The 16,371-nt window shown below is 41.6% G+C and overlaps 1 protein-coding gene across 1 annotated transcript; it reads left to right on the top strand.

Moving 5' to 3' along the window:
- Positions 1-8,000: 8,000 nt before the first annotated feature.
- PFDN4 (prefoldin subunit 4) lies at positions 8,001-10,749 on the top strand. Its single transcript, XM_080628233.1, has 4 exons — positions 8,001-8,228; positions 9,115-9,222; positions 9,856-9,999; positions 10,331-10,749. Exons 1-4 carry the CDS (start codon positions 8,046-8,048, stop codon positions 10,460-10,462), a joined length of 567 nt encoding a protein of 188 aa, XP_080484359.1. The 5' UTR covers positions 8,001-8,045; the 3' UTR covers positions 10,463-10,749.
- The last annotated feature ends 5,622 nt before the right edge of the window (positions 10,750-16,371 follow it).

Genomic DNA, 16,371 nt, shown 5'->3' with positions numbered 1-16,371 from the left:
GGTTCAAGAAAATTGAGAGATTTCTTGACTTAAAGATAGTTAATGCTTACCTAAAAAATTAAAATGCAACTATATTTTCTGTGCATAAATACTATCTGCTTTACGTGGCAAAAGCAATGCTCTGAGCACACTGCATTCTCTAGAGAGGTAAAACTTACAGGGAGTCAGGGAGAAAGTGGTGAGCATAGACCAAGAAATTGAGGTCCATGAGAAGCTATTCTGACAGTCAGCTTGGACATATGCAGGACTCGACTGGCTCTTCCCTTTTCTCCTGATAACTAGAATCACTCTCTGGCCTTTCAGAGTTTCTTGTCTCTTTTAGTAGCTTCGTCCTCCTTGAGCAGGGAAGGGAGCTGTTTTAGTAAAGGATTTATGCATTAGGATGCTGCAAGAATGAGTTACTGCCCCAGGCTGAATTCTTCTCTTTGGACAGAATTTACAGAAGTCTAGAAGCTTTCTTCCCCTTCCACACAGCACTGTGGAAGGCACATTTACTTTAAAAAGGAGCAGCATTTAGGAATCTGTCAGAATATTTCATTTTTCAGAGCCTTTGGTTCCTGTTCAGGGGATAGGATTTTCACGACTGGGTGTTCTGCCATGGAAGATGATACTGGAAGTCCTGGGTTTTCTTTATCATCCTTCAACACTTCCACAGGAAACTGAGGAAATTCAGAGAGAACTGAATCCCTCCGGACAGCTCAACAGTACCTATTGGAATAATGATTTTGTGATTGAGCAATAATTGTGGGGGGATAACTGCATCCTAAGCCAGTATAGGACAAGCTCTGCTGCTTCTCTCAGCCTTGTTTCTCCCAGATGTCCATAACCCATCTTTTTTCCATTGACACTCATCCAATCCTTCTCTGTTCTGCAGTTATTCACTGGCTTAATGTGCAATCTAACTAACTATATTTACATTTGTCTTGATGAGTAGGGATGCAATTTGGTTATTTGCTTGCAAAATGTTATGTATGTTTATGACAGTGTAAAAGTATAAGTGTCAATTTATTGCTCCTGTTATCAGCATAACATGGTGTTATGCAAAGGAAATCTTACACGATATAAAAGGTATAATGTAAATAGTATTTTCCTCACCACTTCAACAGGGTGACTTGCCCTCTCTCATGCTGCCTAATGATCCATGCCATTTAAGTACTGTGCCTTTAGATCTAGTCTTTATTGAAACATTTTAGTTTAGCAGCATCAACAAGAGACTATAGTGATATAGATTCCATAAATTACCATTAAACTACTTTATTTTTTGTGATGGGTGTCAGTGACTGTAGATGATTCTACAGTCTACAGACTGTAGACTGTATCTGAGAATCAGGCCAGCTTGCATCCAATTCAGGTTAGACCTGCAGACCGTCTTGCGTAAATATGCAATATCTAGGTATCTATCTTTATTGACTGATCCTAAAGGTACAGAGGGCAGGAGGGTCCTGGGAAGTATTAGGAGGGAGTGTGAAAAACTCCACCTAAGGAAGCATGTGGGTGGTTAAGTTATGCCCAAGATTCAGGCCAAAAGAGTCTGTTAAAATTTGCCATATCACATGGAGACATGGAGTGTTAGATCTCTGTGCAGGTCAAAATTTAGATCTTCAGGCATCCCAAATGCAAAACAATTCTGTAGGTATTTATGTATTTATGTCTCCAGCTGTAAAACCCCCTAACAGCTTGCATCTCTGTCAAAAAGAATGTACGCAGCTATCTGATTCTGAGACACTAACTCTTGGTGACTCTTCCCTAGTGAGAAATTAATCTTGATCACAGCTCTGCTTACAGAAACAATGTACTCAAAATCAATTGTGTATATTAATTTTTATGTGCAATTACACATTTAACCTTCTGCTAAGACATTTTACATGTGCGGTTGCCTTGTTCACATGCAGTTAATAAGCAAAGCGGTACTTGTGTTATGGCACTGAAACAACTATGAAAGTATTTTCAGCATTAGTGGGATTAATAACTCTACAATGTAAGTAAAGACTAAAACTGTTTGCCAAAAGCAAGGAAAGCTCTCAGAAGCAGGAAATATTGAGTATGACTTTATTTTAAACAACTATTGAAATTTAAAATAATGATCTATGTTTATGAATCTGAAGCTTTTAGTTGTGTGACTGTCTTAAATGCCTGGAAAAATAATAATCCCATGTCCTCTTGAGAGAATCTGCTACAGCTGGTTATACAAACATTTGAATCAGGTGCAAACCCACGCAATTTACTGGATTTGTTGATTAAGCCTGTAACGTTTGCACAGATTATTTTACTTTCGGTTTGATGGATGCGTTTCTGCCGAGGTAAAACTGACCTCATACCAAGTCTTTTTAAAAGCAAACAGATGCTTGTTACTTGCTAAGATTTTGAAGGCTCTATTTCTATGAGACGGTACTAGACAGTTTGTCAAAGAAAAGGCAACAACAATATTGTTTCTGCACATTTTGCTTACATTTATCTTACAATAATAAATATTTATTGTATTGCTGCACTGACATGTTTAAAATCTCATAAAACAGAATTGTGTGAATAGCCTTCCATATTATTTTTGCATTATGCAGTATTGTAATTCTAGAATTAGAGTTTCACAGATATTAATCTCTGGTCTCTAAATTACCCTGAAATACCCAGACAATAGGTGATGCTCTCATGAGGTTAGCATCTTGAACTCTTGCCAATATATGAGAAAGATGGTTTAGAAGGTTAAGTTAGTGCCTAAGTAAGCGATGCCTCCCCCTAAGCCAGTAAAGAACCTCAGAGCCTCAACTAGCTGCTAGTAGCTTCTATGCCCTTTGCAGCTAATGCCTTCTGATGCTGTCTCGTCCATGTTTACAGTTTGGTGTTCTCTTAAGTTCTCAGAAATGACAAATAAATAGGAAATTTTAAACGTTTTTGCTACTGTGGAGCACTGCTGTTTCATCCCAGGGAAGGGGTGCGTGAAACAATCCTTGTCTGTGGCCTTTGGAGTATTTTCTGGCAAAAGGTCTAATAGATACGTTAAAGATACTATTAATCCAGCAGTACTTCTGTAAAACCACAAAGAGATGAGTTTGAACTTTAACTAGTGACTTGCTGTGAAATGAGTGCATTTTGCTTCTATTGTCTTCATGAGAGTCATAAGAAGATATGAAAACTCCATCTCCCTTCACCATTAGTCAGCCAAAAGGCACTTGGGCTATGCTTCACTGAACTCAATACCCTCTGGGCCACATCCTGGTTACTTCTAGTTGTTGCTTTTGGAGGGATTAGAGCTGACTGCATCAGTAGTTCATCAGATAAAGCTCTTGCCTGAAATCCTACTGTTTATTTCAGTTCAAATGCCTGGCTGCAGACCTCTCTAGGGAAGAGTTTAGTTTCCTCAGATGTATGACTACTGAATGCAACTATTGCCCTCGGGAAAACATTTAATATATTTATTGCTCTATTTGGTAAAGTATCAAATGAGCACATCTGATATCTCCCTGTGGAAAACTCTTCTCCCAGATGCCATTATGATTCTGCGTGCACTACCCCCACCCCTGCCCCCCCCCCCCCAAAAAAAAAAAAGGGAAGAAAAAAAAGACAAATTTGTGCAGATTAAAAAATGCTGAGTAACGCTACAGCCAGGGCATGTTACTGACAGACCTCCTGTGAGGTTAGAAACAGCCTCTAAGTTCAGTGGCAAATAAACTTATAATGCTTTAAGATGACAGTATCCAGAAGGGTGACAGTTAAGGAGGGAACAGGACTCTACTCTTCCTTACTTGTATTTTCCAAGAAATACATATTGACTTTTAAAACTGGCCCTGACAGTGCTACTCTTAGAAAGCAAATTATTTCTACCTGTACAGGTGTAATTGAAGACCTAATTTCAGGTACTTTGTGAGCAGTTCTTATTGAAGATGAATGACAAAAGCAAAAAAACCAGCAAGACTGACACTGCAGTTGTAGGCCCTGTAGAGCGAGTTCCAGTATGGGCCACAAAAAGTTCCTGGTAAAGAGAGATATTCCACCACTACAACTGTTTCTGGGAACAGGATTGTGGAGCAACATGGCTAATATTTTGGGCCTGGTATAGTCCTCGCTGACACTGAGATGCCAGGTAGAGGTGAGGAAGGGCAAGGCTGCAAATCCAGCTCTTACCTTTTGTTTTAAATAAAACCAGCATGAGGCAATAACTGTTCTGCTGGGCCAGAATTATGGGATTATAAAGCATTGTGTTTACAGACTATCCTGCCACAAAGGTGGAGTAACATCTCTACTGTGCTTAAACATAAAGGGGTTTCCCAGTAAAAGGGAATTTCTAGCTTCCATCTCAGGCACAAACAGCCAGCAGAAACTCCCCTTAGCTCCATGGATCCAGGTGATGCTGCAGAACTCTCTGCAAAGCACTACAGCAAGGGAAAAGACAAGTTTCCTTCACAGAGGGTGAAGTTTATTAGGATAACTTGTAGAAAGGAATTAATGCAATTTAGTAACTGTAATGCTGGATATATATGAACATAGAGGAGGGCTTGAATGATGAAGTGGTGATGTTGGTTCTTACTAACAGGAGGGATTTTCTTTCTTTGAAAGAAAAAGGTTAGAAATCTTCCTTTCCTCAGACCACAAAGAATGAAAAGTTAAGGGGCATTTGTCCTATAAATACTTAAGACTTGTATACCATTAAGAGCTGGCATGTCTTTTTGGAAAAGAAAAACACCCTCAGAAGGGGATTCTTCCTCTGGCCTCCATTCCCCCCACAATGCTGGTACAAGAAGGGCAGACATAGACATTCTGATGTAAGGACCTTTATACCACAATAAGTCATGTTGTCTAATATTGGAAATGCCAAGCTACTTCTACCTTGGAGTCTCCATGATATGGAAGCTGTACCTCTTCAGTATAGTGCCACAGGATATACTATTACTATATACTATGGTATAGTCTATTAAAATAATACAACTTTATGCAGCTTTTGCTAATAGCAATCTACTTTTAGATAAATAGCAATTTATCTAGATTTATCTAAAACTATACAAACCAACCACTTCATCCCCAGTAAGTTTTCTCCATTTCTAATGCATCTTTTATTAAGAAACATTATTGATGTGTAGGTATTTCAGGATGCTCAAAGACTGATCAGAGCTCGGTGTAACTTCAGGGAAAGGGCAAAGAGTTTGCTAATTCAAAACAACTCAGGCAGCAAAGAGCATGGGAAGACTCTTTCCCACTGAGCTATATTGCAAAAGGCTACAGCAAGTAACATGGCATGAAAATGTGAATAAGAACCACAAAGGACAAGTAAGATGAAGGGCATGAAGGTTACACACACCATGGGAGGGATCCTGCGGCAGTACGAGGTGAAGCTAACCACACTTGCAACAAGGAGGACCAGTACAAGAAAGAGCAAGTCTTTTTATGCAACTGAAAGAGAAATGAGGTCAGTGAGTTCAATGAGTTTATCTTACTCCACCACTAGACGCTTGCACTCGTGCACTGTTTTCACTTTTATTTACATAAGAAAGGTCTACAGTAAGTTACTCTTGGCAACATGCTCACTCCACAGATCTTGCCTGAGCATGTGGGAGAAAAACATTTATTTTCAAAGCCTTGAACTCATCAAATTCTTACGAAATCCTTTTCTCTTGAAGGAAATTACACTGGCTCAGACCTAACAAGCATTATTCAGCTAATCCACCCATGGAAATAACCAAGGTTTAGGTTATATCCTTTCATAGTAGGATCTTTATGAAATGAGAGGATAGCTGACTTAGGAAAGAGCAGGACAATGGCTGGAGATGAGAGTTTTTTCTCTAAGAAAAAGAGATACTTATGAGATTATGTTTTCATATAAGTTAATGATAACATAGTTCTCCAAGGCAAACTTTTGTGACTAATTTTTTCCTCAGTGGGAAACAAGTCATACTTATGCACCAAAATAAAAGGTAAGTCAGTGTGAGGGCCACTCAAAATACTTTCTTTTCTATTCTGTTTTTTCTATTAGTTTGTGACAGGAGTTTTGAGAAGAGCAGTCATTCTGATCAAAAAAAATGGAGTATGCCATATTTCAGCTCTTCCTAATAAGGCCTAGTTGCAGGAAATTAATAGGAAACTTTTTAAATATACACGCGTTCTCCTGTTGGGTGTTGTCTTCTATTGTCCTTCATGAATCCCCTTTGGAATGGGCTACCATGGAGGATGGATTCTCCCACAGCTGCAGGATTGGATTCTTCCTCATAGCATAGTGGAGACCTCATAGCAGCCTTCCAGTATCTGAAGGGGGCCTATAATGATGCTGGGGATGGACTATTCATCAGGGACAGTAGTGACAGGACAAGGGGTAACGGGTTCAAACTGAAACAGGGGAAGTTTAGATTGGATCTAAGGAAGAAATTCTTTACTGAGAGGGTGGTGAGGCACTGGAATGGGTTGCCCAGGGAGGTTGTGAATGCTCCATCCCTGGCAGTGTTCAAGGCCAGGCTGGACAGAGCCTTGGGTGCCATGGTTTAGTGTGAGGTGTCCCTGCCCATGGCAGAGGGAGTGGAACTGGATGATCTTAAAGTCCTTTCCAACCCTAACTATTCTATGATTCTATGATTCCTCAGCAGCAAGGGGTTCTAACAAAAGTAAAGACACGCACTCTGTTCCATGCATTGTTCCCATATTTTTCATTAGAATGTTCATTGGATGACATACAGAGTTATTCACGGTTCAGGTATTAAGGAGGGTGGTGGGAAACATGAATTAGGATGCCATCAGGTAGCAGGGAAATGAACATCAGCCTCCTGCATTATCAATTAAGTGTTTGAAGAACAAGGCCATTGTGTGCAATCAGGGCATTAGGATTTACAAAGCATAACTTGAGAAAGAAAGGTTATAAATTTTGCCTTCAGGAAATGGTTTTGATCTTCGGACTCCAAACTGGTCTGAGAAAAGGTTCAGCGGTTTTGGCTGCCTGGGACTGCACGTGCTGACCCTACACACCTCCCTGTCACAGCAGTTGTCTTTCTGGAGATTCAAACTCTCCCCAGACACTGCTCAATGAGCTGCAGACTCTACCCCAGCTTTCCAAATTCCTTTCCACAGCCAGACACATTAAAAACACACCAGAAAGGGCCCTGAACCCTCTGTACCCAGGTACTTCCTTTGGGTCTAACCTCATGGCTCACAAAAGGGCATAGCAGAAAGATGAATCACAGCAGAGTATCTGAAGATGTTTTCAAACACCTTTCTGACTTACACTGCAGGCTCGTTGCCATCCCCACCTGACACTGGCACCGCAGCGCATCGCTCGCAAAGCTTTGTAGCTGAGGTACATTTAAATACAGGTACTGGCGATGCTGATCATTCTTCAGGGAGGTCTTGGCAGACCCAAGCAGGGTCTCAAGGAGTCTGGGCCGCTGTTAGCAGCAGCTTGGCCAGCCTGTGGAGCTCCAGTGCCTCCAGCAATCCTGCCAGCGGTGAGCCCTCCTGTCGCTCAACAGCCACGTGTGCCTGGGCCCCAGGCTCTTGGATCACAGGCCTTGTGCGCACTGCAGCTGGATGTCAGAGCACACAACACCCGAGCTGGGAAATGTGATGACCTGCTTTGGGTTTTCTTTTTGTTTTGTAGCTGTGAGAAGCTAAATACCGTTCAGCATGTGAAGGTAATCATGCAGCGTAAATGTTCCTGTTTAGAAGCTGTCAATCAGCCTTCTCAGAAAAAAAAACTACCTTAGTTTTGCTTAAAAGCCCCTCTGCAAAGATGTGAACTTGAAGGCCGCGCACACCTCCGTTTCCAGAGAGGCGGCTGGTTCGGCTGGTGAGGGCTGAGGGCGACTCACCGGAGCCCCGTGCTCCGGGGCCGCCCTCCCTTAGGAGACCCCTTGTACCCGCCCAGCCGCCGCTACGGCACCGGCCCGGGCCCCGCCGCCCTTGTGGCATCACCGCGGGCAGTGAGATCCGCGCCCCGTCCCATGGCTCCCTCTGGCGGCAGCGCTGGCAGGCTGCGGCCACAGCACTCCTGTCGCCGGAGTTGGGCCTCTGCCCCTTTAAACGGGACGTACCAAGCGCGGCGGGATGGGCTGAGGTTTATTGTGTGCCCTGCGATGCCTCCGAGCAGCCCGCCGGGATGGAGCGGTGGGAAGGAGGGGAAGCGCCGAGCCGCGCAGGGCCGCAGCCGCTGGGCGCTTTCCTTCGTCTTTTCTCGTTTTCCCAGGCCTCCGCTCCTCCTCTGTGGGGAGGACGAATGGTTCAGTCCTACCATCATGGCCGCCACCATGAAGAAAGCGGTGAGTGCGGGAGGAGGGAAGGGTGTTTTTTCTCTCTCGGCATCTAAGTGCTCCGTGGTTCCTCCGAAGAGGAGAATTCGAGGAGGAGGTTCCTCCGAGCCCCTGTGCTGCCCCCCGGGCTAGGCCGGCCGGCCTCTCCATCTGTGAAGGCCCGTCGTCTCTCCGTGCTGGAGCGGCGCGGCCTTGTCACCTCAGTGCTGTCTCCCGCCCCTCGCTCCGGCACCGCAGAGGTGCCTCCCTGAGCACCTGCCCCACGTTCACTGAGCCCCCGGGTGGCAGGGTCGGATGTGTGTGTGTGTCTTTTTCCCTAGGTCTGTGCCAGGTCTGGCCAGCTCCGGGTTAGGCCCTGCCGAAAATACCCTGGTCACTTGTCTGTGGATTAAGGTCTTGACGTTGTGAGCTTGGCTCTCTCGGTCAGGAGTTTGGAGCATCTTTGGCCTGTTTAGTCTAGAGAAGAGGAGACTTGAGAACGAATCTTGTTAATGCAAATCAATATCTCAAAAGAGGATGATGCCAGACTCCTGTTGCACTGTAGCACATCACTGCTAACCAACTAGCATAAAATGATGTTGCTTATGGATCACGTTAACGTGTTACACTCAACCCTGCAGTGATCATGGAGCAGAGGTGTCCGCTGCAACTGTCAGTGCTGTCAAGGAAACAACAATTTGGATGCCATGGATAGCTGGTGTTTTAATTGGCTGTTACTGCAGCCTCTGCCTGGCTAAGTGTGGGTATTGCTGATGTCCTTGAGGATGCTTTTCAAGAAATCAAGTGTATAAGGAGAATGTAAAACTATTTTTCAGAAGATCTGTAGGAGTAATCTTGTAGTGAGATTCAAGTTAATGAAAGAAATCAAGTTCATTTTGACCTCTCCTCCTTGCAGGCTGCAGAAGATGTCAATGTTACTTTTGAAGATCAACAGAAAATTAACAAGTTTGCAAGAAATACTAGCAGGATCACAGAGCTGAAAGAAGAAATAGAAGTGAAAAAGGTATATTTGCTTCAAATATCACTTGTTCATTGCCTTAATTTTCAGCTGTAACACAGAAAATAGGGGCAGTGGAATACTGCAAGTAATGCTTTGGTTCTAATACTGGATTTCTGAGACTTTGAAAATAGAGAAAGTTAAAGTGGAGAAAGAAGCCATGAGGAATAAATGCCACCAGTATATTTCTGCATGCAGTTCTTGGAACTCCTTAGTTGTCATATACAAAGCATTGTCAGTATATAGTGGCTGTTTGTAGTGTTTATAAATTTCATGCCTGTGATTGTTCATATTTATTTTTTCTTGAACCAGTAAGGCAGTTGTATATTATATTCTTCCTTTGATGCACTGACAAATTGAGTGTCTGTATTTCCCTTGTCTAGACAGTTAATTACGCTATTAATGACAGATAATGAGTATTGACTAGAAATTTCTACTGGGAGAATGAATCTAATACTTATGCTAAACTACAGCTCTGGAACTATACTGTTAAACATGTTGATATCATGCCAGATAGGTTTTTTGCTCATAATAGGGACTTGCTGACTTCATTTTACTCAGCTGGTAACATGACAATGTATCCATTGAAATCATTTACCCAGTTTGAAGTGACCGCCTTTCTTGTGTCTTGATAAACAGAAACAACTTCAGAACTTGGAAGATGCTTGTGATGACATCATGATGCTTGATGATGATGACTCACTACTGATACCCTACCAAATCGGAGATGTTTTCATTAGTCATTCCCAAGAAGAGACACAAGAGATGCTGGAGGAGGCAAAGGTTTGTCTGGGCAAAAGGGAGCTCATTTACTGTGCTGGCTGCTGTGGTGTGGTGAGCATTGGAATGGGATAATCTGTTCATCCTTGAACCTCTTACTTTCTAAAGTTCATGTTTGATTTCTGATTTGAGGAGGGGAATGTGCATGCATGGCAAATCCTAATTGGCATGTCAGTATACAAAACCTTTGTTTTGCCTTGTAATAAATCTTACAGCCTGACTTAGCAAAAAGTTGTCAAAGGGTACCTCTTACTTGTTTATATGTTGCAGGCAGACGTGACTGAGTTTGTTTTAATGTAACTGGTTGATTTTTTTTTTTTTTCTTCTTTTTCAGAAAGGTTTACAAGAAGAAATTGATGTGTTAGAAGCCCGAGTGGAATCAATTCAAAGGGTCTTATCTGACCTGAAAGTTCAGCTCTATGCAAAGTTTGGAAATAACATAAATCTTGAGGCTGAGGACAGTTGAAGGTGTTCTAAATATGCCATACAACTTTTCCCTGGTTTAATAAATATTTTGATATCATTGTTCCAATTATATTTAGAACAAAATACAACACTTCTTTTTGTTGTTTTGTTTTGGTTTTTTTTACTTTCCTCACTTGGGCTCCATCTATTTAATGAGAGCTTTCTTATTTTGGTTATTGCAGTTATTTATTTGTTCAGGAAAGCATTAGCTTCATTACTGATGATAAAGCATCAAGATTGGAATATTTGCATTGTATATTAAAGTAATAAAGTCAGGCACCTATTGTAGTTTCCTTGGTCTTGTTTTCCACTCATGAAAGTATTTAAGTAGAAAAGCAGTATAAATAGGGAACTTTTGATTTGCGCTGTAACGGCTGTTTGATCATCTAAGAAGTTTCTCTTATACATGATTCATGATTTGTCTGTAATGCTATTTATTATAATTTTATTTATAATGCTGGTTTTAGCCGCACTCTTGGAAATACTAAGTCTATCCTTTGTCTTTCAATCTTAGTTCAGATAGCATACACAGTTAGCTCAGTGCACAGCATGGCAACAAGTTGACAGGGGAGAAAGGAGATCTCCTTGAAACCCGCATTGGTATTGAAGAAAAGCTTTTGTAGTCACAGTCATATTCACTCATTTACTACTTCGTATTTGGCAGTCACAAAAGATGCTGTAACTCAGAATGGTGAGTCTTTAACTTCTAATTTTCCTGAACAATAATTTCCTAAATCCACATTTATATACCAAATTAATGGCAGAATTATTCATAGATGATGTTGCTGTGTCAGCATCAATCCCTGGAGCTACGCCTCCATCACTATGTGGAGTCAAAAGTAATTTTTAAATGTCTTAATTTGCTGACTCCTTGCACCCTTCAAAAAATTATGTACTGGCTCACTCTAAAATTCTGCTTTTGGACTTTTGCCTGCTGATAAATGTGCTGTTCCATGGAAATATTTGCTTTTTATGACTTTGGTCTTAAAAATTAAATCTTAGCATACTGGGAGTGTTGGGATGGGTTGATGCCCACCTCCCCCAGCACATCTATTTTGAAGCTGCCTTGACCAGCATGGCAAGTCTCCTAACAAAGCAGCTCTTTCGCTTGTCAGGCCAGCTGTGCCATCTTCCAGTAGACCTGGCCTCCCAAATCGAGTCTCATGTTCTAAGTAACCAAACCCCTGACTATGGCACCACCATTCTAACCATTTATTAACCTGCCAAATCCATGCCTTTTCAGGGTCCTCCCTTTGACCTGGAGAATTGATTAAAAAAAACTATCTGAGCTCCAGAGCCCCATACCACATCTCCTAGGGCACAGTAGTCCTTAATGATTCCCAGGCTACTGCTGTCAATATCACTAGCAGGACTTACCAGACCAGGCATCCTCTGTAATCCGAGCCCCTGGTAGGCAACACACCTCCATTGAGACGGTCAGGCCAACAGGTGAATGCCTCTCTGCCTTTCAGAGTAGAGTCATCTGCTACTATGACCAGCTGCTTTTTCCTGAAGGCACTAATAGTAATCCTCTTTACTGGTGCATCAGCAGGATGTTCATTTGGTGCAGTGGGCACTTCCTTGTTAGCCCCCTGCAGAGCTGTGCAGCGGTTCTGGGTGGAGATGTCGGATTTTGGAGGAAGCCCTTTGCTTTTAATTGTCCTTTTCCTCTTTTTTTTGTTGTGGTGGTGTGGTTTTTTTGGTGGTGGTTTTTTTTTTTTTTTGTAACTAGTTCCCCGCTCCCTGGATTGATGCCCTCCTCCTTTTCTGTATGCGCTATGGTGCACGCTTGTGGCCCCTGCACAGTTTGGGCCTGGAGCAAGCAGTGCAGCTCCCTCTTGGCTTCCCTGACACCTTTCAGCTACTGACAGTCTCCCACAGCTCAGCCACCTGCTGCAGGAGGGCCTCCACCAGGGTGCACCGAGTGCACATTGTCCATTTATATACCCTTGCCTCAAGAGACCAGTTGAGGCACTTTCTGCACGCCGAGATCTGTGCTGCAGCCTCCCCTCTCATCAGTTTTGTCTGGGTACTGATGCTGTCCCTCCTGGTGCTGCCCCCTGTGAGTCAACTGCTCACATCAGCTAAGCTGCCGGCTCCTGGGCAAGTCCTGTCCACTACTTGAGGCTCCCTCGGTGGCTCTTGCCGCTCAGAATTGAGGCTCCTGGACGCTGTGTTTCCCTCACTCTGGTGTTGAAGGCGTTTTCTTTGGAGCTACTCACCTCAGCAAATGACTTAATATATTTGTTCTTAATATAAATAGAGTATGAGATTAGAACATTTTTATGAAGTGATTAATACCTACTTATCATGTGTCAGTTATGTGGCATCTTTTCTTCAAACAGGATAAACTTAGAGGAAGAAAAAACAGCACATGCTTTATTGTTGAAGTAGTTTTAAGAGGGTAGTGATGCTGAACTTGATCTTTAGTATATCTGAACAAGATCTCACCAGTGCACTGTTACTTATGTATTACATCATTATAACTTACATAGTTGTTTACATAAATTTATTTAATGTTGAATAAGATTTAGCATAACCTTAAAAGTACTGGTTTTGACTGGGGAGATCTAACACGTCAGCACAAGCACCTCTGTTGCATACAATGTGTATCAACTGGTGGCTTTAAGTTTCAAAACCTGTGCTAATGTTCTGTCTTGCTTGTCTAGCCCTGGCATTTCCCATGTTTCTTTTTGATAGAACTCCAGTGGTTTGTATGCTTCTGCTGCTGGACATGTTTACAAATACTAAGAAGGAGAAAAACTGACTGCTACTGCTGAACCCAGGACACCTGGCTATAACTGTACAGATTTTTAACTTTGTTTTCTAGCTGACTGTGGTTTTAATTCAAGTCTTTGCCTCAGGAAAGAGATCAAGTTTTTTGTTACTTCCTGAGTGAATACTTCAGTTACTCTTAAGTAAAATGTGGATCTGGTAGCCGTGGCAACTGTGCTGCTCTATCTGCCAGCCAATGCTTGTTGCAAAACAAGTGTTGGGCCTTCAAGGAGATACAGGTGTCCCTTTACATAATTTCTGAACCTTCCATACAGTTTCCTGTGTTAGGCATCAAACTGCTCAGAGGAGTTTTGGGTTGACCCAGAGTTGTCATTTTAGGCAATAAAGGGAGAAGAAGGTGGCCAGTTATTTGATAGAAGCTGATGAGAGTCTTGTGGGTGACTTGGGTGAGTCAGCTCTGCCTTATCCTCCTTTATTAGATACAGCTGTCAGTCCAAAACTGTGAGCAAGGTTAGTCTTAGGAGCTGGTGGTATGTTGAGGTTTTTTTGCTAAACCGCCAAACCATTCATTTGGTATGTTAAAGTAAACCATCCAGTGCACTTGTCATATAATTATAAACCAAACAAGATGTAAAAGACTTCTTTCTCCAGGTGAGAACTGGACTAGTGATGGAGTTAGACCCATGATGAGAAGCATCCAGCAGATGGCATCAAAGAACGCGGAAGCCCTTTTTAAGGCGCGCCCATGCGTCGGCCTTGAGTACCAGTGCTGATGTTAGTAGCATGAAACTTTAGTTGCAGTGATCCTATTCTCATTGACTGGTTGGTACACTTTAAAAGTCACTCCAAAGTGATTGCTGTGCCAGCTCTGCTGTTGTGAGCATGCTCATGGCCGTGCAGACTGTAAGTATTTAAAATGATTGTGGTTTCCAGAGGGGCAAATAGTGTGGATGTGGCTTCATTATGGAGAGGAAAAAGACACCTAGTAAGGCTTAACTTTGATTCCAGTGGCAGCTATAAGACCGACGAGGACCTTTCTACAGTAAAGGACCCAAAGGGAGAATGCTAGCAAGGTGTGGAGAGCTTGCATTATCCCTGATGTTCTTTGGTGTCCTATAAATTGAATTGTTCATATATGACAGCCCTGGTGATTAGGGAAAAGAAGCCTGTTAAGACTATTCTTATGAATACCAAAGGTCTTTACTCTCTAGTGCTGGATTTTGGTCCAATGGGGTTTGTTTCGTGAGCCCACACCCTGATTTTCTTCCTTTTTTTACTGGTTATCATAGTGTTGGTATATTTTAGACTGTTTCACTAGGCCTGCCTGCACTACTAGAGTTTAGGCTTTTATATGTATGATGCATCTTTCCTGTTTGCTTTGTCCTTACTACAAATTGTATGTCCATGCAGCCTTGAAAATGTAGGTGCCTTTTTGCACATGCAGTGTCCAGTTTTCTGCTATGATTTGGACAGTTGTGTTTTCAAGTCAGGCAAATAATTATCCAACAGACTTTTCCAGATTAGTCCCTGGGTTTTTGTAGTTTAGAGAACTACTATCCCAGACAATCATTCGCTATTTTTATATGCGTAAAATAGAACATGCAGGAAACTTTTTTTTTGTTCTTCAGTTGTCATTGTAGAAGTTAATTTGCAGATCATCCATCAGTTGCTTGGAAGTATTTGACAGAGTCCTAGTTTTTTCTTTTAATAACCTTTCTCCTCCTTAGGGAATACATGCAATTGTTTTTCAGTTGGCATTTATGCTGTTTAAAGCCCCATCTTCTAAGTACTTTTTATTTTTGGTAGATTGGAAAATTCTCTTATCTCTAATGATGTTTGTCTTCAGATAATATAAGCCCATTAAAACCCCCTGATCCTCTGTGCACCTGTGTACATGTCATAAATCATTTAGCTGCACTTGACTATAGATTTTTTAATATTGTTGTCAGAATGTAAATAGTTTACTGTCATTCTCTGTTTTGTCAAGGGAGTGACATTTGTAAAGCACTTGAAAAATTAAATTCACTATAAAAGGGGTTTAATTTTAATCTAAGGGCTTCATATAGAATGTTGGGCCAATGATCTCTTATGATCTCTTAGGGAATTAGATTTCTTAGGAATTAGCTCCATCACTGTATTAAAATACCATTTCCATACTGGTTTTGTTTTGTGAGTCATATAGCCACCAGTGGCTGGCTTCTCACTTGGTTGTAGCAGTCAAAGCAGGTGACCTAGCAAGACTGCAGTGAAAGAAAGCTCATTTCAGGAGGTCCAGGAGCCTTAACTTGCCAGTTTTCAAAGTAGCTTGCTTGAAACTGTTAAACATAGTAGGACACAATTATATTTTCATAGGCTTGTTTGTGATTCTGTATTTTGTCAGCTGATGAAAAAATGTTTTCCACATGATGATCTCTAGCAAATTTTCTCCTGTAGAACCTTCATTGCTTTTGTATAGGAGATCCTGGGATATCATTGCATTCCATAATATAAATGTGGTTGATAATTATTCAATAACTATAGGAAGTGATGTGTAGCCAAAGTACAGATAATTTTATGGTATTAACTGTCACAACGATCAAAAAGAAATTGAATTCTAAATACTGAAGCCATATTTTTCTGTAGAAGCAACAGAATTAAGTAGTTTAGTTTGCATGAGTCAGTAGTTCAGATAGTTTATCTAATGTTATTCTAATAGACTGATTCATGAAAGAAAAAACAAGAATATATATAGGCATGATAAGGCCTGACAGAAACTATTTACAACCAAGTTTGTCTTTATATTGATTCTATGAGTCATACAGAAAACCAAATTATTTTGTAATTAAAAGTTAGCTGCTGATGGGAGTGCACAGAACGCAGTGCACCAGGCAGGCATAAATAGTTATGAAGGATTTCCCTCAGCAAGCGATGAGACAGGTTTACAGTTAAGGGGACTGTTAACTGCATCAAGCTGTTAGAGATGTAATAAAATATTATAAACCTGAGTAAATACATGCAGATTTACAAAAATCTTTTGTTTGCTGTTGCTCTCCAAAGCTGGTTAGTATCCTGTTACTCTGATCTCCATTTATGATCTGCAGGTATCATTAGGTGGCTGTCTATACTCAGGCCAGCAAACCCCAGCCTTGGTGATACTGAGTGCTGAGGTACAGGGTTATAATGTCAGTTCATCAA

The sequence above is a fragment of the Psittacula echo genome, assembly GCF_963264785.1.
Source record: "Psittacula echo genome assembly, chromosome: 12".
In the NCBI taxonomy this organism is placed as follows: Eukaryota; Metazoa; Chordata; class Aves; order Psittaciformes; family Psittacidae; genus Psittacula; species Psittacula echo.
The sequence above is the reverse complement of the archived record's forward strand: the minus strand, read 5'-3'. Positions and strand labels throughout refer to the sequence as shown.